This window comes from Eubalaena glacialis, chromosome 1 (genome assembly GCF_028564815.1).
Source record: "Eubalaena glacialis isolate mEubGla1 chromosome 1, mEubGla1.1.hap2.+ XY, whole genome shotgun sequence".
Taxonomy (NCBI): Eukaryota; Metazoa; Chordata; class Mammalia; order Artiodactyla; family Balaenidae; genus Eubalaena; species Eubalaena glacialis.
Window position 1 is genome coordinate 35,399,723 of NC_083716.1, and position 26,874 is coordinate 35,426,596.

Here is a 26,874-nt window from a genome sequence, read left to right on the forward strand (position 1 = left end):
ACTATATATAAACATAAATATGGATGATTAAACAAAAACTAAAACTACAATGCTTTAGAAGAAAATGTGTGTGAATAACTTTGCCACTTGGAGATAAGAAAAGGTACCTTAGGTCACAGAACACAAAAACCATAAAAGAAAACAACTGATAAACTAGACTTCATCAAACTTAAAAATATCTGCTCATGCAAAGACACCATTAAGAAAATGAAAAGGCAAGCCACACACTGGGAGAAAATATTCGGAAAGCATCTATCTGACAAAGGATTGGTATCCAGGATATATAAAGAACTCCTACAACTCAATAATAAAAAGACAACCTAATTAAAAACAGACAAAAGATTTGAACAGACATTTCAGAAAGGAAGATGAACAAATGGCCGATAAGACATAAAAAAGTGTTAAACATATTAGTCATCAAGGAAACACAAGTTAAAACCACAATGACACTATCACACAACCACCAGAAAGGCAAAAATTACAAGGAGTGACCATCATCAAATGTTGGTGATGATGTAGAGCAACCAGAACTCTCATATATTGCTGATTAGGAGGTAAAATGATACAGCCACTTTGGGAAAAGTGCAATTTTTTATAAAACTAAATAAACACCTCACCCTATGACCCAGCAATTGCACTCCTATGTATTTACCCAAGAGAAATGAAAATATGTCTTTAAAAAACTTGTACAAAAATGCTTATAGCAGCTCTTTTCATAACAGCTGAAAACTTGGAGTAGCCCAAATGTTCATCAAGCAGAGAAGGGCTTACACTAACTGTGGTATATTTATACAATGAAAGAAAACTCAGCAACAGAAAAGAATGAATTAGTGATACATATAACAACATGTATTATTTTACAAAACATCATGCTGAAAAAAGATCCTTACACCAAACAGCACAGAGTATATGATTCCATGTATATGAAATTCTAGAACAGGCAAAAGTAATCTATGGTGAAGGAAAAACCAGAACAATGGTTATTTGAGGGCAGGGGATTGACTGGCAAGTGTTATGGCACTGTCTGTATCTTGATAGAGGTTTGGTTTCATAGGTATATGCTTCTGTTAAAATTTATCACATGTTCCATTGAAGGTCTGTACAATTCATAGTACATAAGTTTTACCTCAAAAAAGAACAAATAAACATAAAAACTGAATTTTAGTTAATGACACGAAAAAAACATAAAAACTGAATTTTAGTTTAAGTGTACTGATATCTGTCTGCAACTTACTTAAAAATGCATCAAAAATTAAGAAGGACTAATGGTTGAATAGAGGGGTAGAGAGTTGCATATATATGTGATAAAGCAAATTTAGTAAAATGTTGACTGTGTAATCTAGTTGGGTAGGTATATGAGACTTCACTGTGTAATTCTCTTATGTTTGAATATTTTCATTATAAGTTGGCAAGGGGGAGGAGAAGTACTCAGGAACTTATAGAATCAATTTTTGTATACTCTGCCAGTCTTAAGCAAAACTGAGAAGTGACAAAAATGTAACAGTTTTTTCTAATAAAGGTATATTGGTTTGTCAAAGCTGAGATTAAAAAAAAAAAAATCCCTTCCCCATTCTCTTATTTCAAGAAAAGTCAATACAATGAAATAACCTTTCTAAAGGGTAGTGATGACAGGCTACCAAGCCATAAATAGATTAAACAAATTAGTGTTGTTGTGGTAAACATGACATGACAAAGTTCTTATCCTTATTTCATGCTCTAAAATTAAGAAGGTTACTTCTTTACTCACCAGGTCATTAGCTTGATCAATTGTAAAGACATTGTTGTTTACTCTATCACCAACTTCAATATGTGCATCAGCTAATGATGAAATAAGCTGTTTACACTCATTCTGCATTCGCGTGAATGGAACGGCAATTTCATCATAATATAAATGTTCTGAAAGGATATCAAGTAAACGTGGCTGCACAGCTAGGGTAACAGCTCTACACTCCTAAAATATAACAGACAACAAATATTCAGGGCAAATATGTAAACATAATTCTAGAAATGCATAAATCTTCACTTGCAAACTACCAAGTCTAAATTTCTATTGATTTTGAATCTATATTCTGTTATCTCCCAGAACAACATAGTTATTAGTTGCACAGATAAAAGGTATCACACCCAAACTACTCTAAAATTTTAATATGAATGACTATAGCACATGCACATGGAACTATTACAATTCCATTAAATTTTCCACTTAATTACTCTTACTTTATTCTGAATTTATTCCAAGTTTACATATATATTACGTAGCACAGATTTTAAAATATACAACTGTAAAAAGAAATCAGTCAGAAAAGAACACTTAATTAGCATGCACTAAACATGTTATTTAAAAACTCATTAGATTTCTTAACAGTTGAACCCATAGCTTCACATGCCATACTGTAGAAATGGATATATAATTTAAAAGCTACTTACCTGCCCCCAAATTTAACTAACCCTTCCCACTCTCTCTGGTTGTTGCCTGCCCCAACCAGAGGGGGAATGACCTCAGTGGTGAGCCATGAGGGGTTCTGTGGGATCTGGGTGATCAGCCTGGGCTTCACAGAGTAAGTCCAGAGAAGCTCTGTGAGGGTCCAGAAACCGAACTGTCAACACTTGCTGCTGAGTCTGAGAGGCACAAAAACAGAGCATCACTGCCTCTCCAGCACACCGAGTCCTGCCTAAAAACAGATGAGCCTTGCTTCTTTCCAGAGGCAAAGCTGGGGTTTCAGTTGCAATAGAGCATGGCTCAATTACTTTTAGACACAGCTTTGACAAACTGCTAAGAGGCAGTAACAAGCAGCTCTCACAGCAAGTGCAGACAGTTAAATTTCCAGAATTCCAGTCAATGGAATAAACAAAGCCAGCAGGAAGTTTCTCTGATTTACAGAAGCAAGTCTTACATAAAATCATATGTCTTACTAGAAGTTAAAAATTAAAGGGGCTGCAAGGGAATGGCTTATTTGGAAACATAAAGATTTGTGCTTAAATGTGGAGATTTTATTCTTCCTGTGACCAAAAATCTGCCCTTGCTACTACTCATAAAAATGGATTTCTATCACTCAAAGCCTCTTATCTTTTGTAGTTCTCAGGTACAAGACTGGGGGTTCTAAGAAAAAAGTCTAGGGTTAAAGGCAAATGAGAAACAATGTTGCAATATAATTTGGAATACTTTTCTATAAATGTCGGATTTTTATACAGAGACAATTTTCACTTTTCTGTTTGTAAAATATAATGAAAATAATCCTAACAGCTAATGGAAACTGGTTTAAATTGTCTTCATTTATTTTTGGGCAAAATCTTACCTTCTGTAAAGCAGCCCATTCACAGATTACCAAAGCTACACTAATTCTCTGTAAGGCAGATTTGGAGTTCAAATGGAAGAGTAGTAACTGGCCAAGGGATTCAGCTGGTTTAATTTCTTGGGTTACCACATTTACACCTGGATCACAAATACAACAACAAAGTGCTCCTAACAACCTAAGAGGGAGAAAAAAAGAAGTTACTATAGAATTGCTTGAAGTTTCCCCTATTGAAGCTATAACTTTTCCCAAGGAAGACATAACTCCTATCTTATCTTCATAAAAATATACAAATCTTATTTTTAAAACTTCAAAAAAATTAAAAACGTTTTCTTATGCTTTAATTTTTTTCCTACTCTGTAACTAGTGTGATGGAGGAAAGACTGACAGACACATCAGAGGAATCTTTTGGTTAAATGACTTTTGAGTTTATGTATACTTACTTGGCTGCCATCATTCTAGCCCGCATAACAACAAAATCCCTGGTGGCGGGGTCTTCCATGATGGTGTCTGCACCTGCAATGTACTCCTGAAGTACTTCTTTACTCTGGCTTTGGCCTTGACGCACCTTACCACCTGTTTTTTCCTAGAGGGAATAAGGGGGAAGAAAACAATAATTAAAGATTAACCATTAAAATTTAATAGACAACATCAAAAACACTCTCATTTGTTATAATCCCAGTAAAATACAGTTCTTTTCACAAAATTTTAATGGATTAAAATTGCTATGCATTTTGTCAAGGTTCTAATGATATAATTTTTCCTTATGTTACAATAATGATATCATGCTTATAATAAAGCAATACAGATTTCTTACATGGTTACTGTATTAATAATTATGAGTTGAACATACAAATACATTATGTCCCTCTACACTTACCTTGGCTCTAGCTTTTACTTCCAGCAACATATTTAAATCAATAGGTAAATGAGAAGGCTGCATCATTAAGCAAAGCCAAGCACCCATCCACGGACAAGCAGCTGCTACCACATACTGAACTGAAGCCTTGCTCAACAATTCCATCCAAACCTGCAGAATGAAAAGGGAACAAGAGAGTGAAATTTTTCTAGCAAGGCCTAAAAAAACCTAATATTTATTTTTAGGGATACTGAATCAAAAAAAAAAAAAAGTAGGAAATAGCACAGAGATTAATTTTAAAATTCAATATAGAGGCTTATTTTTAAATACAGTTTTTGGGTAGGTAGGTTCATATACTAAAAAAAAAGTAATACAAGAGAAAGTTTTTTAAAAAAGGAATACAAAATATTTTCCTCAGTATTTTATGAAAATCATTTTAAAAAAAGGATACCCATAAAAATAACAGTTACCAAAATCTCAGTAAGTCTATGAAATCCTTTGTGTGTATCATAAAGCTCAATATGCAGTCCTATATTCAACACTGCTTCAATATATAATAGCTCCTGATAAATAACCTCTGCTAAATTTAGAGGTAGTAATATCCTAGTATAAATTAAGAACAGTATAAGTCTTGATTCATGATCTTACTCAATAAAGCATCTTTTTTGACGCCTAGCATTAAATGGGCTAGGGCCAGCATGTAGAAATAAAACCAATGTTAACCCAAGGCTGTTAACAATGAGCCACCTCAGAGGCCAATGATTCAAGACTAACTTAACAGGTTTTAAAGGTACAACGGTGCCATTTGCTCCCATAAATATTATTAAATACATCAAATGGCTATTCTTTAAAGGTTCCAACACATATGACCAATCTTGCTAAGTAATAAAAAGGTACAAGTCTAAACTATGACAATCAGACTCTATATATTACCAATAAATCCCAAAGATACTTTGCAGGATCAATAAGCATGCTGATAAACAGCAAAATGAGTGATGGAGAAAAGCAGTCTTTTCCTTCATTTTATTTTCTGTATTGAGGCTATAAAGAAAGCGCTTAAAATGTTTGCCTGGTAGGTCACACAAGCAGCAGGGCTAACCAGGACTTAACTACTATATTCCATAAGAAGCCTGTTTCCTTGTCTCATTTTGCAGATCTCCAGACTATTCAAATCTCTTGGATGATTTCTAATTTCTTAAAATCCCTGATCAACAACAGTACAGAGTTATGAAAAAAATTTTAAATCTACCAAGATATTGGGAAAGGAGTACAGATATATTCACCATATACCTTGTGAATGAGGTCCAGAATTTCCTGGCTGCTTTCTAAAACACAAAACTGAAAAATGTGTCGAAGCATATCAGGAAGGATAGGTATAAGCCAAGATGAAGAGTTCTAAAAACAAAAACAAAATCAAAATTATAGCATATAATTCTTTGGTGTTAGCTTATTTAAAAAGTTATAAGTCAAATAACAGAAGTACTACCATGAAAAGACTGTATGACTTCATCAAAAATGTTCAACTGGTGATAAATTTTTACAAGATTCTGGAGCAACAATACCGCATTTATTATTCCAATGGTTTGGAGAAATTAAATGGCACACAATCGCTAGGAAGCTGGAGAAAGTTTGATTATGATTAACAACACTGAATTTTGCTTCTAATAAATTGAAATCATCCTCTATATGGGAGCACGCTCTAACCAGCAACAACTCTTTGGTTACATTATATATCACTGCTCAGTCAGAGAAATTTGACAAATGATCAGATTACTGCTGCTGTGCTAAACAGTTTAAGTTCTATGTGCTCACCATTAATGCAAGTAATGAATTGTAAGATGATATCCAACCTAGAAAATTCAACTTTGAGTTCACTACAAAATTAAGGCAAATGTTCTTAATCTATTTTGGGTTAGGGACCCTTTGAAAATCTGGTGAAAACTATACACAACCTTTTCTGAGAAAAATACACTTATATACACACTTAGGTATAATATTTTGCTTTCAGTTTCAGGGGGTTCAAGGATTTCCTTAAGCCCAGGTTTAGAACCTCTATCTAAGGAATTTCTCAACAATTCAAAAGCCAACCCAAATCAAGCAATCAAACAGTGCTTAATTAAATATCTATTGTGTGCCCAAAAATGCTAAGAAAAGGAATCTCACATGTTGTCTATTGTTCAAAATTAGAAGCTTGTTGAGAGCTAAAAATTCTACTAACTAGTTCACAGTACTTAACATCACCTCCTTCCACAATTTTTTTTTTTTTAATTTTTATTTATTTATTTATTTATGGCTGTGTTGGGTCTTCGTTTCTGTGCTAGGGCTCTCTCTAGTTGTGGCAAGTGGGGGCCACTCTTCATCGCGGTGCGCGGGCCTCTCACTATCGCGGCCTCTCTCATTGCGGAGCACAGGCTCCAGACGCGCAAGCTCAGTAATTGTGGCTCACGGGGCCCAGCTGCTCCGCGGCATGTAGGATCTTCCCAGACCAGGGCTCGAACCCGTGTCCCCTGCATTGGCAGGCAGATTCTCAACCACTGCGCCACCAGGGAAGCCCCACAATTTTTTTTTTTTAAAGCAAAAACTATGTTGTCTGGAAGAGACTGAAGAGAAATTTGAAAAATTTAACTGAAATTCCAGAAAGCCAGAAGATCTAGGGATAATGTATAACTCAGAAAGCTACCTATAATTTTCTAGCCAGTGGAAAACTAACAACCCTGGTCCTATCTTTTTCATATGTTTCTCAAAATGGTTTGAAAGAAGTTTAAAACAGACTGCAAAATCATCAGCTGGGGGAGCCTACTCACTGATTTGCTATGCCTTAACTACTTTCCATTGAAAGGGAAAGGGAAATTGGAAAGAAGAAAAGTTCTCTTTCTTTTCTCAGCAGAGAGAATTAGGGACAATCTTAACAGAATTAGGAAAGCTGTAATAGCAATAACCAAATAATTTGGTATTACTCTCCCATAATTTCTTCTCATTTCTCCCCACCATATTTACCAACTCTCTTAATTCTTCCCTAACCCCATCACTGGAAATCCAAATAGTTGCTTGTAGATCCCAAAGCCACACCTATAGAGGAAGATTTTTCCCCTGTATTTACAAACAATGAATGTAATATAAATTGTAGTAGTCTTCTCAGGCTATAATCTTTGTTACTGTAGTAAATTCTACTTTATAATTATTAAAAACAACCAGGGGAAGAAAGGGATGAAAGAGCACAGGGCGTTTTTAGGGTAGAGAAACTATTCTGTATGATACAATAATGATGGAGAGATGTCACATTTGTCAAAATCAGCAAAATGAACGTACAACATCAAGGGTGAAGCCTAGGGAATTCCCTGGCAGTCCAGTGGTTAGGACTCCGCATTTTCACCGCCAAGGGCCAGGGTTCAATCCCTGGTTGGGAAACTAAGATTCTGCAAGCTGTGTGGCGCAGCCAAAAAAAAGAGTGAAGCCTAATATAAACTATGGACTAGCTGATAATGATATGTCAACGTTCGTTTACTGACTGTAACAAATGTATCATTCTGGTGTGGGATGCTGATGGTGGGAGAAGGTGTGTTTGGGGGAGGGTAGGAGGTATATGGATGGGCACTCTGTACTTTGTTTAATTTTGCTCTAAAAAGTAAAGTCAGGGCTTCCCTGGTGGCGCAGTGGTTAGGAATCCGCCTGCTAATGCAGAGGACACGGGTTCGAGCCCTGGTTCAGGAAGATCCCACATGCTGCAGAGCAGCTAGGCCCGTGCGCCACAACTACTGAGCCTGCGCTCTAGAGCCTGCGCACCTAGAGCCGGTGCTCCAAGACGAGAGAGGCCACCACAATGACAAGCCTGTGCACGGCAATGAAGAGTAGCCCCCACTCACCGCAACTAAAAAGAAAGCCCACGCACAGCAACGAAGACCCAACGCAGCCAAAAATAAATAAATTAAAAAAAAAAAAGTAAAGTCAATAAATAAACAGAAAAATAAAATTTAAAAAATAAAGAGAAACCAAAAACCTAACCAAACAAAAAAAACCCAACCCAGAATATGCAGATCACCATCATCACAGGAACCAGTATTTTAAAAAACGCAGATTCTCCAGTAGCACAACATAAAGTCTGCCTAGCAGAAAATACAAGATACAAAATACAAGTTGGGAAGACAACCGTAGGCCAAATTCAGTCCATCTAAACAACTGTGCAAGCATCTCCTTTTAGATACAGTTGCAAAAAGTTACACGCTTTAGCTTACTATTAGTATTTTCTCAAAATATCGCTAAGTACCATTTGGCCCATCCAGAGTCAACTTTCCTCTTGCAAATCTGAAAGCTGGTCCACCTGCTTTCATTAATTTTGTGCCTGTCTTCCAGTAGACAATGATTTAGGCAGGTAACCTAATGTTGTTTTTATTTATAGTTTATTAAATTAAATTGGTTGGGGAGTGGGGTACAGTGAGGGGTGTAGTACTTTCAGTCCTTTAGACATTAACCACCTTGGGATTTTCCATCCCAAAATTTTAAAAAATAGTCAATAGACTTCTAGTATGCTACTAACTTGGAGTACTAGTCAAAAATTTCCCTCCTGATCTTAGGCAAAGTCTGGAAAGTTCTGACGACTTTAGTATTAGTCTAGCAGAATGCAATCTAAAATACAGAAAAATTCCTACCACAGACTGTTTATTTCACCAGGTTTAAATTAACTATAACCTGGACTACTACAACTCAAGTTATAAGTAAATTCATGTTTCAAGAGGGCTTTTAAAAAAAATCTTTTGGTTTGTGTTAAATAATTAACATAATATTAGCGCTTTATGTTAGTGCTAAACGTGGTCCCCAACATTTCTATACTGAGGGTCAGATGGAGGGGAGGGCATTTATGGGAATTACTCAGGGGAATAATGGACAGTTATTTAATTTGATGAGAATGGGGCAGTCTCTTTCCAGCTCCTTTATTCAGATTGGTGTTCCCTCCTGTGTTCTGCCTTCATGGAACTAATAAGGAAAGCTGATGACAAACAAAAGCCTATCAGACATGTCATTGTACCAGAAAATCAAGGTTAAACTTCTAGCCATCTATACCCCCTTACACTCTATCCTTCAGCCGGACCAATTTCCTTTCACTTCCTCTTTAGTGCCATCATGCTCACTCCTACTCCCAGAGTTTAACACATGTTCCTTCCTCTGACTGTTACCCTGCTCTTTACCTGGTTAAATTCCACTCATCCTTCAGGTCTCAGTTTCAACTTCACTTTTAGCTAGATACTTCCCTGACCTTTACTTACCTCACTAGTGAGGATCCAGTAGCACTGTCTTCTTCCCCTACCAGATACTTACCTCATTATGTATTGATAGTTTTATGAAATGACCATTATATAATTTTAAGGGCTTGTCTAGTTGTCTTCTCCTGTCTTGCTTAGTTTCCTGTCTTAAGCTCTACAGAAGGGCAGAGACCTTGTCTCTTACCAATAAGTATCTAGAAAATTATAGGCACACGGTAGGCACTAAAATATCTGTTGAATAAATACACCTTGCTTAGGGGAATGGTCCAAAGTCACAGGGAATAGTTGGTAATATGCAAAATTTTCCACAACTGTAGTTGGCAATGAATCCCTAACTGGCAAAATTGGTATCTTAGGTGGGATAAGATCTTGCCAGTACCATTTTGCTATGCCCCCTCTTTTATCTTCCCACAAGCACACCCACAAAGTGGGCAGATGTGGAAAAAAAGCAGCAATCTGATTATCATTACCATGAACACGTGATTCCTGCCTGCAGGCAAATGCATCATCATTTCTATCTCCATATCAAATGATCTGGGGTTGCAGGGAAGAAAATCTGGAAAGAAGCTACAACAAAGTGATGAATCATACTGAGTTCTGTGTTCTTCCACTAATTTGGTCTGAAATCCTATTTTGGCCCACTGCCAAAAACAAAAACAAACCCAGTTCTATATTTAGACAACTTATGCCTTGTTTTATTTATTTGTCCAACCAATATTTATTGAAAGTCAACTAAATATATAAACTTTGCTCTCCTCTTTTCATACCTTTATAAAATCTGGTCAATACCTAATTATGTTAATGTTCTCAAATGCCAAAGTCTTAGTCAGCTCTATTCTTTTGGTCTTTCTTTCCTTCTCTACATATGCATATGTTAAATTTTCTTACATCCTGGACTAAGTATGCCCCAGATTCCAACTCAATCTCATGTATGTCTTCATGCGAAATATAAGCGTCATGCTAATGCTTGCCTTTCAAACAAAAATCGATACTGTATGTATTGAAGTTCTGGATTGACTTACAAAGTGACTCTGATGCAAATGGAATGGAAAAGTTGACCCAGTCAACAAAACATGGCTAAACTAGAGATTAATGTCCAGAAGCATATTTTCCTAGATCGTGAAGTTGAGTTCTGGTTAAAACAGATAGTGGTTATCAAGACTAATTAATCTAGACATTCCAGTAAAGTAGTTCACTGATAGACATATACATTCATAGATAAACTCACATGAATAAATAGTCTATAGAAAGGAAAAACAAGTAATGACCCATATGAGAACAGAATCTAAAAAGAGTGAATATATGGGTATGTATAACTGATTCACTTTGCTGTACAGCAGAAACTAACACAACATTGTAAATCAACTATATTCCAATAAAAAATAATTTTAAAAAAAAGGGAAAAGCAAGTGATTAATTACTTCACTTTGTCAAGCTCCTAGTTCAGCAAAAAAAAAAGTTACATCTTGATTTTAAGTCATTACCAAATGAAATTAATTTGGTTTGCTTAAGAGGTCTTATTTCATACTCCCTGAGAAGCCAGGCTTGCCAATACTTTCATATGTTAACAACAGAGGTAAAGGCACAGGGATTAAACAATTTATTTTCACAGATGCCAAGGTATGTCACATGGAAGTCTAATAGAAATGAGATTTCGGGAATTCCCTGGCAGTCCAGTGGTTAGAACTCTGTGCTTCCACTGCCGGGGGCCCGGATTTGATCCGTAATCAGGGAACTAAGATCCTGCAGGCTGCATGGTACGGCCAAATAAATAAACAAAAGAAATGAGAGTTTATTATTTCATAAACAACTATATTAACTGTGATTCTATACAAAAACATTTTAGAGATGAGCAGGTCTGCATACGCACTTTTCTTTTCCCATCTTTACTGGAGTATAATTGCTTTACTATGTTGTTGTGTTAGTTTCTGCTGTACAACAAAGTGAATCAGCTGTATGTATACATATATCCCCATACCCCCTCCCTCTTGAGCCTCCCTCCCACCCTCCTTATCCCACCCCTCTAGGTCGTCACAAAGCATCGAGCTGATCTCCCTGTGCTATGCATACACACTTATGATCGGATAAATTTTAAGATTTAGGATATCTTCCTTATAAAGTCTTCTGGTTTTACAAAGCAAAACAAAACACAAAATTACTAAAGATAATCAAAATACTTCCAATGGAACAGAGGCATCAGTCTTTATGAGGTACTGATGCACTGAGCTACAGTGAGGTTTGGCCTCACCAAATTACCTTGGAATTATTGAGGGGAATAGGTTGAGAAGCTAGAACTGAAACCAAAACTGAGCTAACTAGTAAATTAGCTCTGAAGTTTTTTTCACTTTGGACTTAAGGTGACTTCATATTCAGAAATGGGAAAGTAATTCAAGAGACACATTCTATTTTGTCTTCTAAAACTAGAAGCTGAAAGTCAGCGAGAATTGGATCTAAATCTGAGCTGAGTCGCTTACTATGAGATGTGTAGCTGTGAGCTTGGGAAGGTTTCTTAATTTTTGATCATCAGTTCCCGCATCTGCAAAATAGGAATGGCAACAGCCACCCCATTTATAGTGCTTACTGAAATTCACAGCGTAAAGTTAAGCTCTCAATAATAGCCTGATTATTACTACAATTAAATATCATTCTTACACCCTAGAATACAAATAAGATTTTGAAATTGTTAGGAAAGATTTCCCAGAAGTACAAGTGTTAATTATTATGGTTATGTCTGTACTATCAATAATTTGTATTTGTACAGAATTAAAGCACTTTCATATACATTATCTTACTTGGTCAATATATAACTCTGAAAAAGGATCAATAGAGATTATCACCAGAGGGTTAAATAAACTTGATCAAGGTCATAAACCTAACAAATGGTAGAGCTAAGGTTAGAACCCAGATTCTCTGTTTAGTTAAGGGATCTTTTCATTAAACCACTGAAGAGGAAACAACAGTGATAGAAAGCAGCTCAGAAAGAAGTAAGGCAAGTTATATGAAGGTAGATTTTATTGTCACAATAGGCCTAACATCTGCAGTCCAAATTCCCTGGAGCCAAATATGTTTTAAAATTCAGAATTTTTTCAAATTTTAGAACAGTAATGAGGTTGTATATACCATATGTTATGTAATATCCTCAACAGAGTCTGAGGCAGCACCTGAATAAAATATATTAATAGTTCTGCAGCAAAATTTGTGAATAGGCACATTAAGTAGGATAAAGACTTATATAAATAGCCTCTATTCAGAATGGTCAGGTTTTTCTGCCAAATAAGTAGTTTTATAAGTTGACCCAACTTACAAAAGTGCTGGATTTCAAAACTGCAGGTAAGAGACCATGGGCTTGCATTACAAGAGTCTGTACATAGCTATTAATCAATCTATAATAACTATCAGGTAATGCCATGGGAGGAACACAATAACAGATAAAAGCATCAGACATGGTTTACTCTGCTATCTTCTCAGAAAGCAAATAATGTTGCCAAAATCACAAGATTAACAATAACCATTAAATAAATGTTTTTCACTGCATAATGACTTTATTTAAATAATGTTTTAGATAAAAAAAAATCATAGTGAGTTGTAGAAGTCAGAATAACTTTATGGCCCTAGAGATTGGACCTGTTCCCTGAAGGAAAGTTACAGAGAGGAAGAAACGGAGCTAATATTTCAGAGAGAAAATGTATGTGTGGCTGGGGGCGGGCAGTGTTGGTGATGAGCCATGTACAAAGATACGCTGATCAAAAGAACGTAACATGGTTACAACTGGGATACAGGGGTAGACGTGGACAATTTTCTTAACTCCAGGTTACATATTAGGGAATAGCAGAGGAAAAGGCTGACAAGAGCCAAATAACAGAAGAACAAGAAAGACAGGAATTTAATTCTAATGTAGTAGGCAATGACAGATTACTAACAAGTTTGCAAGTAAACGAGGCTATGGTCCCCCAAATTATCCTGAGACTTAACTCAAATTCTCCCCTTTTAAAAATACTATGACTGCGTAGAAACTAAATATACAAAGACTGATTCCAAACCTTAAAGAGCCAACTATTAGGGAAAGGACAATAATATTTTTTTATAAATATACAGAAGAAAGAAAATGGGTAAATTAGAAAATAGGTGATGTTCTAAGCGGGTTACAATTTATTCTTTACATTTTTGATGACAAAAACTTGAAGCAAGTAAGAATTATAACAAATGCCAAGTATGGATAGTGGATAGATGAATGTTGTTTTATAATTCCCTCTTTTTTCTATTTAAATAATTTCCCAAAATTAAAAAAATGAAAAAGAGGTGGTGGTAGTAAAAAAAGTAATCTGAAAGGGTTTGGCTTTATAGTATTATTTGGGGAAAAAAACAGAACAAAAAATCAAACGAAATAGTAAAGGATATATGTGGGGGCCCAAAAGTGGAATGTACTGAGAGTGGGTGATATGCGCCATAACTACAGCCTCCAATGGTGAGGCTACTGGAGAGCAAGGCTCAGGGCAGTGACGAAGCACAAAATAATCTACATGCATCAATATTGTTTCACTGACAGCAATGCTTTCAGTAAAAAAGACACTCTGAAGATACAGGATAGATAGTAACAATGGGAAATTTCATTAGTGACACCATTAAAAATTTTTTAAGAAGAGAAAAAGAAGAGGCATAGATAACAAACACAAAAGGACATAGGATCTTTATTCCCGTCTTACCCCTAGGTTCTTCATGACCTTTTTTTTTTTTTTTCTTAGATTCCATATATATGTGTTAGCATACGGTATTTGTTTTTCTCTTTCTGACTTACTTCACTCTGGAGGACTTGAGGATATGGGGAGGGGGAAGGGTAAGCTGTGACAAAGTGAGAGAGTGGCATGGACATATATACACTACCAAACATAAAATAGATAGCTAGTGGGAAGCAGCCGCATAGCACAGGGAGATCAGCTCAGTGGTTTGTGACCACCTAGAGGGGTGGGATAGGGAGGGTGGGAGGGAGGGAGATGCAAGAGGGAAGAGATATGGGAACATATGTATATGTACAATTGATTCACTTTGTTATAAAGCAGAAACTAACACACCATTGTAAAGCAATTATACTCCAATAAAGATGTTAAAAGAAAGAAAAAAAGGGCATAGGAAATACAATAAACATTAAGACCTAGAAAAATATAGGATTGTGCACATATCAGAATAACTGGATGGAAGATATGGAAGCAGGATAGATTTAAATGTCTAAAAGGAGGAGACTGGAAAAGCTCTTTTGTTCAATACAGTCTGTATAACTTGCCTAATTTGAAACTGACATATTATTCAGAAAAATGAGACGCTTATAGAAGTATGTCTTAAAGATATTAGATGTTAAATAGGAAGAAGTAAGGGAAGATGACTTTTTTTAACCTTATCACCCAAATCCTGATCTTTCAGCACTTAGTCTAGCCTTCAATGCTGCTTCCTGACACCTATCATATTCTGGTCTTCCATTATTTATTTGCAGAGGTTATTAAACTTATTACATAAGAGTCTTATCACAATCATACCATAAATATTTTCAAGGTAAGAACCATGTAGGATTTTTTTCTTATTTCCCGTAACACCCTGCACTGAATTTTATATAAATTTATTTAACAAATATTGAGGGCCTATGCATAAGTGATGGCTGACGTACCACAAATCACATACAAACACAACAGAGTTCTGGTATAAGAAATGACAGTCATCATCATCAATCTTTTACATATGCTAAGGCCAAAGCATTCATTTACGAGCCAGTAAAGGCAAATTCAAATTTGGTCAAAGGACCTAAACAAATAAATAAATAAATAAAACCCCGAATAAAAAGAAATCAACATCACAGAACATCGTAGAGATGTTTTCACAGCCACATAATTTTAATAGCCAATATCAACAATCATTGAGGACTTCCCTGGTGGCGCAGTGGTTAAGAATCCGCCTGCCAATGCAGGGGACAAGGGTTCCAGCCCTGGTCCAGGAAGATCCCACATGCCGCGGAGCAACTAAGCCCACGCACCACAACTACTGAGCCCACGCGCCTAGAGCCCGTGCTGCGCAACAAGAGAAGCCACCACAATGAGAAGCCCGCGCACCGCAACCAAGAGTAGCCCCCACTCGCCTCAACTAGAGAAAGCCCACGCGCAGCAATGAAGACCCAATGCAGCCATAAATAAATAAATAAATAAATAAATAAATAAATAAATAAATAAATAAATGTATTAAAAAAACAAACAAACCAACCAATCATTGAGGGGCTAAAAAAATTTAGAAGGGGATTTGGAGCAATTTTGGGATCAAAAAATTTTGAAACATCGGAGGAGGAGCCAGATTTTATTAAGACGGACAAAAGTGAGAAATCACAATTGACAGCTGAGAGAAAAAAAAAAAAAAAAAACCTAGGAAAAAGCAACTGAAAAAGAAGCAGTGTGACTCATGTATCTCAATATTCCCACGGTATACCGTAATAAGCAAGCACACTATTGACCAATAAATCATATTGGTGACTCATTCATCAAAAAATATTAACTCATGTTTAATATACTTTAAGATGGTAACCAGGTTTGTCAATGATTTTAATGGGTAGCTATTTTTGGTGGCAAAAAAGTATGTTTCAACTATTTAGAAAACTGATTTATATGAAATACCTGATTTCCTAATAATGTAAATAAGGTTGACATTACTAAAGAAATAAAACCACAAAAGTTAAGTTCAAAAGAGACTGCAGGTGGCTTAATCACCTTATAAAGAACAGAAAGGCTTAAAAGAACAATGAAGAACTCGTATACAAAATATACAAAGAAATCTTAAAATTCAACAATAAGAAAACAACCCAATTTAAAAATGGGGAAAAGATCTGAACACTTCATTAAAGAAGAAATATAGATGGTAAAAAGCATATGAAAAGATGTTTAACATCATATATCATTAGGGAACTGCAAATTAAAACTATAGTGAGATACCACTATACACTTATTAGAAAGGCTAAAATCCGCAACACTGACAACATCAAATGCTGGGAGAGGATGTAGAGCAACAGAAACTCTCATTCACTGCTGGTGGAAATGTAAAATGGTGCAGCCACTTTTGGAAGGCACTTTCTTATAAAATTAAACATACTCTTACTATATGATCCAGCAATTGTGCTCCTTGGTATTTACCCAAGTGCACTGAAAACTACGCCCATACAAAAACCTGCACACGAATGTTTAAAACTTTGTTCGTAATGGCCCAAACAGAAAGAAACAAAAATATCCTTCAATAGGTGAATATATGAACTGTGTGACATCCATACAATGGAACATTATTCAGTGATAAAAAGAAATGAGCTATCAAGTCACAAAAAGACATGGAGGAATCTTAATTCTGTATTGCTAAATGAAAAAAAGCCTCTCTTAAAAGGCTACCTACTACATGACTCCAACTATATGACATTCTGCAAAAGGCAAAAACCATGAAGACAGTAAAAAGATCAGTGGTTGCTATGGCTCTGAAGGGAGGAAAAGTAGAAATGCATAGGTGGGGCACAGGCATTTTTTAGGGCAGTGAAACTATTCTCTATGATACTCTAATGGTGGACACATACCACTGTACATTTATCAAAACCCACAGAATCTACAATGCAAAGAGTGAACCCTAATGTAAACTGTGGACTTTGTTAATAATATATCAATATTGTTTTATCAACTGTAACAAATGTACTACACTAATGCAAGATGTTAGCTAAAGGGGAAACTGTGTGCATGTGGGTAGGGGCATATGGGAACTATGTACTTTTTGCTGTTTTTCTGTAAACCTAAAACTGCTCCAAACAACAACAACAACAACATGAAGGGAAGAAATCTGATAACTTCAAGAGGTCTACCGAAAATGAATTTAAGAATATTTACATCAAAAACATTTAGGCAAAACTCACAAAAGTAAAACAAAAATGAAGTGAAAATTCAGAACAACCCATGCCGGTTTTGTCATATGAACCCATGCCTGATCAACTAAGGATTATAGAACAGACCTGATGGTTTTTCCTTAGAAGACTGTGATTAGACAAAAAAGATAATGCAAAACGAAACTTCACAAACATTGATTCATGGTAGTGCAACACAACATCATGCTGTAGATTAAAGTAGGTCTACATGGAATATTCCTAGTTCACATATGAATGCATGGTTAGTGAACACAAAAGAGACATTTATCCCTACTATATTGTCTAAAAAAATTAATCACTGCTTTTTGAAGACCACCGGCTCAAACTGCAGTACCTATAAATAACAGCATGATAGAAGAATAGATTCCTTATGGTGTTTCCCTAAATTCTAGTATTTTGTTTGACCTTTAGGGCTATTTTTAAAATAGGAATGTGAAGCCTTTTACAGACAGGGCAAGGACTCCTCAGCTCATTAACAGATTCCATTCACACAGTGATATTACCTGAAGGTTCTCTGTAGGCATTTCATTGTGTTATTCCTGAAGTATACTATCCTTCAAAATATCATGCTCTTAAGATTGAGTAATCCTTAAGAGGAGGTAAGTGCCTAGCAATTTTATTATCAGTCTTTAGAGTCATACTGCAGAGCTTCAAAGGTAGCCTGCTAACCTGGGATGAGTTCTACCAATCGTCCAACTGTCAACCACACAGAGCAAGCAAACAATGAATAACAAGTCTCTGACAAGAAGGGAATATTCAATCAATCTTTCTTTTGACAAATACTCAGTGAGGGCCACCCATGTGTTAAGCAATATTCCAAGTGCTGGGAATACAACCTACAACAAAATATTAAAATACTTCTGCCCTTATGGTGATTATATTCTTATGTGTCTACGTAGTCACCATACCAATTTTACTAGACCTAGCATTCTCCTGATCTTTATGTGAAGCAAGGGTAACCTGGTGATCAGATTTATTTTACAAAATTAATTTATATAAATTTCAAGATTACTACGGTTATTAGTTCTTACCTGGTCTTGAGTTGATAATAAAGTGAACAGAGTTTCCAATGCTGCTCTTCGAACTGATGATATAGTGTGATGCAAAAAAGGCCAGACTCGTGGAACTAAAACTGTGAGTGACTGTTGAATACTAATAAAGAAGACAAAAATTAATCTTACTCATTCTCAGTTGAAGCTCTATTGATACATTATCTAAGTATCAATTCCTTGTGGACCTAGCATCTTTTTTGATGAATAAGTTCTAAAAAGACAATACAATTTTCATACGAACATTCGCTTAACACCCTCATTCAAAACCGTTATTATAGTACCAGTACAGACAGAGCAAATGCAGTCATAAAGAAGAGTAGAAATATTAACATTAGGTTGTTCTATGGCACTAATGCCATGAATTAACCTTTATCAAATTAGAACTTTCCAATATAACTGCACTTATTCTCAGTCTGTTCTTACTCAGGAAAATGGGGGCATGTATCTTAGCTCGTGGTCAGCCTACACAAAATCAGGATTGCTAATCCTTACTACTTTCCCATGGCTAACCCCAATGGGTAACCAATAGGTGCACATAACTTACAACCCCCTTTGGGGCCAACTGTATCACATATCAAAAGAAACAAGAGATGGTATGGTAGTAGATTTGAAATTTGTTATCCTGATCTAGCATTACTAAGTTAGGAAAATTCAAATTATCTTCCTTCTCACGGATTAGATTTTAAATGGGAAAGCAAGCAAAGCCACGTGTAGGCTAACAACTTGGACCATAAGATTCCTGTCACATCCGTGAGTCATTTATAAAAGTTACCTCAAATTAGGAAATTATTTATAACTAGCACTTGAAATATATACCTCTGTAGAAAAAGAAATGAGGAAAAAAGAATATGTCAGTGTAACTATTTATCTCTGTTCTTTTGGTTCCTCTCAGGAGGTCCATCTTTTAATGCTATTTTCATTACTTGCAGGTTTGTATGAACATCACTTCTTACATTTATTTACACATTTAGTAAATTTACTTATAAAATTATAACTTAAAAACACATGCACACACGGACATAAAACAGAGTCAAATATGTATTATAAAAGCATTATAACAGGTCTTGTTAATAGTGTAACTGTTCATGCTCCAAATACATGCTGCATTTCTTCTTACATAAGCTGGAAAGTATCTGCCAAATATCACAACATATGAAGCAAATTTTCTAAGGCAATTTTGAAAAAAAAAGATCAAAAACTACATTATTTCACATTGAATTAACAGAATTTTTGCTACATTCTTTCATTTTTTTTTTTTACATTATCTAGCTTTCCAGACACTGTCCACTTGATTATTTTTTTTAAAAGTCCAGAGTCTTTATTTAGGGCAGGTGCCAACAAACTAAGGCTCACAGTTCAAATCCACTCTACTTGGTTTTTTTAAATAAAGTTTTATTGGATCACAGGCATGTTCATTCCTTTATGTATTATCTATGACTGCTTTTGTGCTACAATGGCAGAGTTGAGTAGTTTTGACAGAGATCATATGGCCCACAAAGCCAAAACATCACTATCTGGGCAGAAAAAGTTTGCCAACCCCTGATATAGAGTAATTAAGAACTCTTGCATTTTGCAGCTTGAGAAGGGCTTTCATATAGATTAACTGATTTAATCCCTATGCCAATGAAAGCATCTGAAAATTAGGAAACGCCATATAGGCACTACCACTTCAATTTTTTTCTTCATTTTATAGGCACTTATTTTGCTACTCCAATCTGTGAGCTCTCCTACTAGCCTAAATTTAACATTGAAGGACTACCAGCAGGTCAGTATTATTTGAAACATTTTTCACACATCGATGATTTTCATTGGAAATAGACTCACTCACAGAACCAGAAATCATTTATGATCATAATCACATAAACATTCATTGAACACTCTCACTAGGCTAAGAAGAATAATTAATTTTCTCATCTGTGATTTTTTTTTTTAAGTTGCATATGATTTTCTTCTTCTCTATCTCCAAGGATACTATTAATAGAAAATAATATTCAGGAGCCAGTCTAAAAGGTAGGGAATACATTAATTAGCTGAGCTTCATTTCAAATATCAGGATAGGAAAATAAACAACACTTCAAATTTTTGGTTTATGTTTTGGCTTCACCCAGACTCTGCCTTTGGTGATATTACATTATTATGTATTCCCTTCCTGATGACTGATTATTGAAATAAAGAACAAGAGTTGAAGTGAACATAACAAAGAAAAAGTTTACAGAGTAGCAAATTTTGGAAAAAGTACAACTGATGTTCAACGATAATTCTATTAACTAAATGTCACAAAGGCTAAAATTCCATAGTCTGGGGCTAGAGGTGAAAATAACATGTAATAATTGTATTTCTAAAGTTAACTATTACAGGATGAACAAATCAAAGAATTATATAAATGAACTAAGCCAAGAATATGACCTCTCTAAGTTCCTGCCCCAAAAGAGCTGGTGGCTAGACAGTCAAGAAGAAAAGTCCTCTTGGAAATAATTGTCTTTGGCATCCCCAACTTACAGTACTGTTCTAAAAGGTGCTAGACTATTTTTAGGCTTAATTATCTGGAAATGTATGTAAACACTTTTTACTTTTTTCCACTGAATAGAAATAATTACCTGCATTGTTGAACCTGAGGATAAGTTAACAAGGATGAAAGAAGAGTCATAATACTATTTGTTGAAGCTGTTAGATCATCTAGTTCCAGAAGAGCATCCCATAATGTATTTATAATCAAGGGTACCTGTAAGATTAGTTATCAAGAAAACAGTTGTTAATTTTGCAAGAAATATTCACGAGCCATGCCAAATTGTATCTCAGGAGTCACTACTGATTCAACAACATATACAATCCCAATGACCTTGGATAATGCCAGTTTTGAGCAAAGTTAAGAAGCCTTTAACAATTCTCTACCCCTCTTTTTAATGCCACTCAACTCTACTTTGGCACTGCCCTTTCTAATGAGGCTCATAATTGGATGGAGAATTCAGGAAATATGATATCCAATACTCTATTTTATGTAAAAAACTAAACTTTGAAACCAATACAGTGTAGACATACATGTCAGGACTCTCTGAGTAAAGTAATTTTAATATATTTAATACATTCCTAATCATCATGAAAGGACAAATTTAGTTTCTGAGCTTTCAAAGTACTGCTTGCCGCACTCCCAGATACATGTGTTCCAGTTTTGATAATACAAAGGGAAGTCAGATAGATCTTAAAAGAGGCATTTCAAAGATGAAACCAGATTTAAAAACCAAAAGCCAAAACCAAAATCAAAACAAACAAAAATCTCATATGCCTAAAAACCGGGAATGAAATGAAGAAGGGATGGTTGCTTCCGTCTCAAGGAAGTTCCCTACATATTCTGTACATGAAAGGGAAAGATAAATAGACACAGTTCACTCTTCCCAAGGATAATACATAATCGAGATCCCATGCATCAGAGGGTTATTTGTCATAAGAAAAATGGAGAATGGCGAAAAAAGTCTCAGTGTTTTTCCTAACATGCTACACCTCAAATGTAAACAGGCTCTACGTGAAGAAAATGCAAAAATATTTACTTTTTGTGTCTGAAGATACACAAGGCTTTCTACCACAGGTACTAATGATGCTGCAGCAACAGCTCTCACATCATCATCAAGATCCTGGAGTCCTTCAATTATTCTAGTTAAAACTTTAGGCAATAAAGTATTAATTACATCCTGTAAAAGAGTACATAAAAATAGATTAATTTTCTATAGTACAATTATTGTGCTTAAACACCTTTTATTAAATTTACATATGGAAGCACAAATTCCAATATTTATTTATTTAAAAAGAATCATGTAAATGGAAACGAAAAATAACATCAACAGATGCCTATGTAACTAATCTCATTTCAAAAAGAACACAACAGTATCAAGTACTTCATTATTCACTGTGACTTGAAACATCAGAACATGTTTTCAAGGCGGGACTATGAATTCCCAGTGTGAATACACACACATACACACTCCTGTGCTAGAACCTTAACTTCTATTTCTCATTCAACACCACTGACAACCAAAGGGAATATGAGAGAAGAGGGAAAAGAAAGCTATCTCTTCCTGCTTCTCATTACTCCAAACTACCCTCTTTTCAATCGCCCCAATAAAGGCAGCTCCCAGAAGCTACTCCTGTGATCATACACTAGGAATCTCGCTGCGAACTGGTCTTGCTATGAAATAGAAACAGGTTTCCAAGCCTATCTTTTAATTTGTACTTGAATTCTTATTAGCATAACCTATCTCTATGATACTACCTCAACAAGGCAAATCTTGAAGGACTGGCTTACCTGTAACACTAAGAATCTAGGGCCAATTCATTTAATTAATGAAAATAAACTAAGGGGGGAAAAAACTCTCCCATACATGCTTCAGAAACTTAAGTGTTTACCTGACGAACTGCCAAAGCATATTTTATTCCTAGCAGACCACCATGTCTAACTTCCCATTGTTCTTGTGTAAGTAATTTAAGCAGCACGTCCACAGTCTTATGAACTCCTGTTTCATTCATGTGTTTTAACACCACACCTAATGTCTGAGCACAAGTTTCACGAACTGGTGCCACAACCTACAAATAAAAAAGTAAGATAACTCACATTTGCAAAAAACTTATTTTGTAAGAATCTGAAATTTGATTGGGTAAAGCCTCCCTTAGGCGATACTTACTTCATCAGAAACAAAGTCTCCAAATCTGTCTAATGCAAACACACAAAGGAGTCTAATAGCCAAGTCTTCCAACCACTCTTGATGCTGTTGAATCATCTGTTAAAATGATCACTTTTTAATAACGTATTAAAACATATTAAGGGAAACATATTAGGTCCAAAAACTAAAACTAAACTATTACAGTATAGTAAACTGAAACAAAATGCTGGGACAGATTATTTTAGCTGTAGGAACAATAACCAAAATATGGAATAGTCCCAATTACTATCTTTAATATTAACCACATCCTCTTTGATGACTATTAGATATACTGTACCAAAATCTTTAAAATTCATGAATTCTATTATTTTACTTGCACTCCAAGAGAAATTAAGAAACCACTTAAGGCTGCTCTGATATTAATTATATCTATCACGTATCTATTATCTAGCCTATTACCAGTGTCTCCATTTTAACACCAATCATATTGCTTACTGACCTTTAAACTATCCTTTCATTCATCTTACTCTACATTCGAATCCCTTATATCCTGTTCAAATACTAGTGCTTCTACATATTTTTCCACTCAATATTTCCAGACATATCTTTCCCTTGAACTCATTCTTCCTGTCTATAAATAATATAAATAAACCTCTTCCTAACCTTTTTATCTTTTTCCTTATGTTCACCTTTCCATGTTTCTTATTATTTACCTCTCATTTCTACTTCATGGCTCTGTTACTTCCCTGTCTTGGAAAAAGAGGCCACCTACTGAAACTTGGTGATAATTATTGATTTACTACACTTACACTTACCTCTTCTAAAGTGCTGTCTCCCATTTTACCACCACTTTTCCCATGAGCTTTAAGGATTTCCCTAAGTCCAGTGCCTGCACCATGTCGAACCTAAAAAGAACCAAGAAGCAAATATCAGAGGTTAAATGCTTAAGAAACAGTGTTTACCTTTGCTTCAGTATGAAAAAGGGATATTAGATTTTTAAGAAATTGGAACAAAGCAGTACTTCACAAGAATGTGTTTTTCTTCTATTGTCCAAGAAGAATTACATATATTTATTTCACAATTTTGATTATGTGGAATTTTTTTTAAAAATCAAGGCAAGAAAACAGCTATTCTAAATTCCTTCTGAGATATTAATCCACCTGGCTGTCACTCCTCTAACCTCTACTTGCATTCAGCATCATCCACAGGAAAGGAGAGAAAAGCATCATATAATGTTCTTTATAGCCCAAACACCAATATTTTAGAAATAAATACATCAATACTAAGTTCCAAAGCTACCAGTGTTAAGCATCAAAGGAAGACAATTCAAATAAAATGTCTCATGACTAATACTTTACTGTAGCCCTGTAGCCTTCTGCAGTGTCATCTGGAAGGGAGGAAACGTGCCACTGACACTGCATCCACTTATTCAAGACCCCATTTGAGTTAAGACTTGAATAGCTTTAAATAGAAGTACATCAAGGAGAAGAAAGAGTGCTGAAGGGTATTCCAAAACAGTGTTTTAAAATTACTCAGAGGCCAAATGAAGTGAAACAGAATCGTTTGAGACTACCAACCCTCAATTTCAACCAGAGGAACTTCACGTTCATCTCTTTTACATGAGACCTGTTCAAGATTTTCTTTGAAGAAATATTTCTGAGGTTAAGCTACTGCTTGGAAACTACTGGTCTTAATCATAATTGTCCACTTCCAGATGAAATTTTTACTGTCTGGAAGATATGCAACTCTTTACATAATAGCTAAAAGAATGAAAAGAAATGAACAATTCACTAAAGAAATATGTCAAAAGGGGTATGAAAGGTGAAAATCAGTCTAAAGTTTTCTATGTAAGAGGCGAGTGATATGAAGAGCCCTGACCAGTGGTTCTGAGAAGGATACAGGGCAAGAACAGGAACTCTGACAAAACAGATTGTGCTTGACATGGTTCCTATCATTAGCCAAGAAAATAGAGCTGAGAGAAACTGTAATGAAGAAATCCTACCTCCCAGGAGGGATTAAAAAGGTCATTGCAAAGTTCTTCGCAAAAGCTTTCCAAAGGCCATTCATTTGTCTGAATAAGAAAAACAGAATTACTACTAATTTAAAAGATCTATCTTATGCTAATAATTTAAGTAATAAGGTGTATTTATTTGTAGGACTAATAATAATAGTCAGGCTTTTAAATTTTTAAATAATTAACAATTTTTACTAATGAAGTAAAGATACTTAGATTTTTAATAATAAAAGTTCTCTCAAGTGACAGATTATGATATACCCTCTACTAACACATTAGTATGAAAAAATTATAAATAATTTCAAAGGACACTTTAGGGCATTTCAATAGTACCTCTTCAATTAAGGGAGAACTGTCTGGAATATTATCAATCAGGACTTTGGAATCATTTGCAGACTGATTAATAACAACATTGGCTATTTTTCGTCTCTTTTCTTCTGGTTCCCCATCAGTGCTATCATTGCTAAAAAAAAAAAAGTCACCATTTAAAAAAACTGAATAAAGGATAATGTTAACCACAATGAATGTAAGAGAATCCATCATTTGAACAAATGTTTTGCCATTTTCTGCTTATATGGTTTACTTACAATTTCATGTATCAAATAACAAAGATTAACTGCTTAAAAATGTTTGAGCAAACTTTATCCTACTACTCTTACTGATAAATGTAAAACAGGTCAAAGACGTCTTACTTTCAGACTGGATCTCAAATTTAACAATGTCTTTTTTCCCCTTCTCTCTACAACCAGCTCCTCTCCTTTTTATTTTAAACTCTTTTGGCCTAACAACCTAAATCTGGCCCAGCATAACTTTTTTTCTTTAGGCTTTTGTACCCTGAAAAAAACTAATATACTGAGCAACACACTATAATCTTACTAGTTCTTGAAAAATATAGAGATAAGACTATTCGAAGATGAAAAATGTGTGCAGAAAATTTGAGGAAAACTTTATGACTAAAAGAATAAAAACAGAGGCTAGACTAATAACAAAATATTACAAAGGAGAAGACAAGTAACTGCTTTATTGAATTATTAACAGAAAGAAAGAATTAGCATTGTTAAGGTATATACAGCATTATTTTCTATAGATATCCACCCGACCCCACCTTCCACCTTAATAGTGTAATCTTGGCCAACCATTTTTTCTGTAAGGTGATGAAAGAAATCGGAGACTATTATTATTCTCCTAATACTTTCTAATTCAATCTAGTCACAGGTTGGTCATTTTACTGTCTTTGAACTTGTTAAGCATGTTTCTACTTCCAGGCTTTTGTCCTTGCTATTCCCTCTATTTGGAATGTCTTTTTAAGATATTCACAGGGCTGGCTAGCATCCTCACTTCTTTCATATCTTTACTGAAAAGTAACCTCTGTGAATCTCTCCCTGACCATCCTATCTAAACTTTAAAACTCCCTCCCCACAAAACATTTCACTTGTTCGTTCCTTGCTTTACCTCTTTTTTCCTTCTTAACTCTTACCATGAATATAATTATTTATCTTAATCCTCATCTATCTTTCCCTCTAGAATGTAAGCTCCACGAAGACAGGAGTTCTTACCTATTTTATTCACTACTGTATCATGAGGGCCTAGAACAGTATCTGGCACATAAACAGTACTTAATAAATATCTGTAATGAATGAGTCATGGGCTCTGAAAAATAAGGTCTATTATTTCCAATATTCAGATATTTGGGTAAAAGTCTTAAATGAACAGAAGTCAGTAAAAACACTTACTAGGTTACTACACGATCCTAATGAGCTGTTAACTTAAAAAAAAACCTGTAGTTAACAAGATCAATAAAGATTTTATACTTAAAAAAACA

General features: G+C 35.1%; 2 protein-coding genes across 3 annotated transcripts in view; one reads left to right on the top strand and one right to left on the bottom strand.

Annotated features, from left to right (window-relative positions):
* FGFBP3 (fibroblast growth factor binding protein 3) overlaps window positions 1-26,874 on the top strand; it is a 122,535-nt gene that overhangs the window by 61,454 nt on the left and 34,207 nt on the right. The gene's annotated exons all lie outside the window — the stretch shown is intronic.
* BTAF1 (B-TFIID TATA-box binding protein associated factor 1) overlaps window positions 1-26,874 on the bottom strand; it is an 83,152-nt gene that overhangs the window by 30,848 nt on the left and 25,430 nt on the right. For both annotated transcript variants that reach the window (XM_061171101.1, XM_061171170.1), the window contains exons 7-19: window positions 25,386-25,515; window positions 25,041-25,109; window positions 23,854-23,943; window positions 23,060-23,155; window positions 22,785-22,961; window positions 21,932-22,072; window positions 20,984-21,108; window positions 18,366-18,486; window positions 5,443-5,547; window positions 4,174-4,323; window positions 3,737-3,879; window positions 3,297-3,471; window positions 1,748-1,951 (exon numbers count right to left, since the gene is read on the bottom strand). In XM_061171101.1, coding sequence (XP_061027084.1) covers window positions 1,748-1,951; window positions 3,297-3,471; window positions 3,737-3,879; window positions 4,174-4,323; window positions 5,443-5,547; window positions 18,366-18,486; window positions 20,984-21,108; window positions 21,932-22,072; window positions 22,785-22,961; window positions 23,060-23,155; window positions 23,854-23,943; window positions 25,041-25,109; window positions 25,386-25,515 — 1,726 coding nt within the window. The remainder of the gene's footprint in view (window positions 1-1,747; window positions 1,952-3,296; window positions 3,472-3,736; window positions 3,880-4,173; window positions 4,324-5,442; window positions 5,548-18,365; window positions 18,487-20,983; window positions 21,109-21,931; window positions 22,073-22,784; window positions 22,962-23,059; window positions 23,156-23,853; window positions 23,944-25,040; window positions 25,110-25,385; window positions 25,516-26,874) is intronic.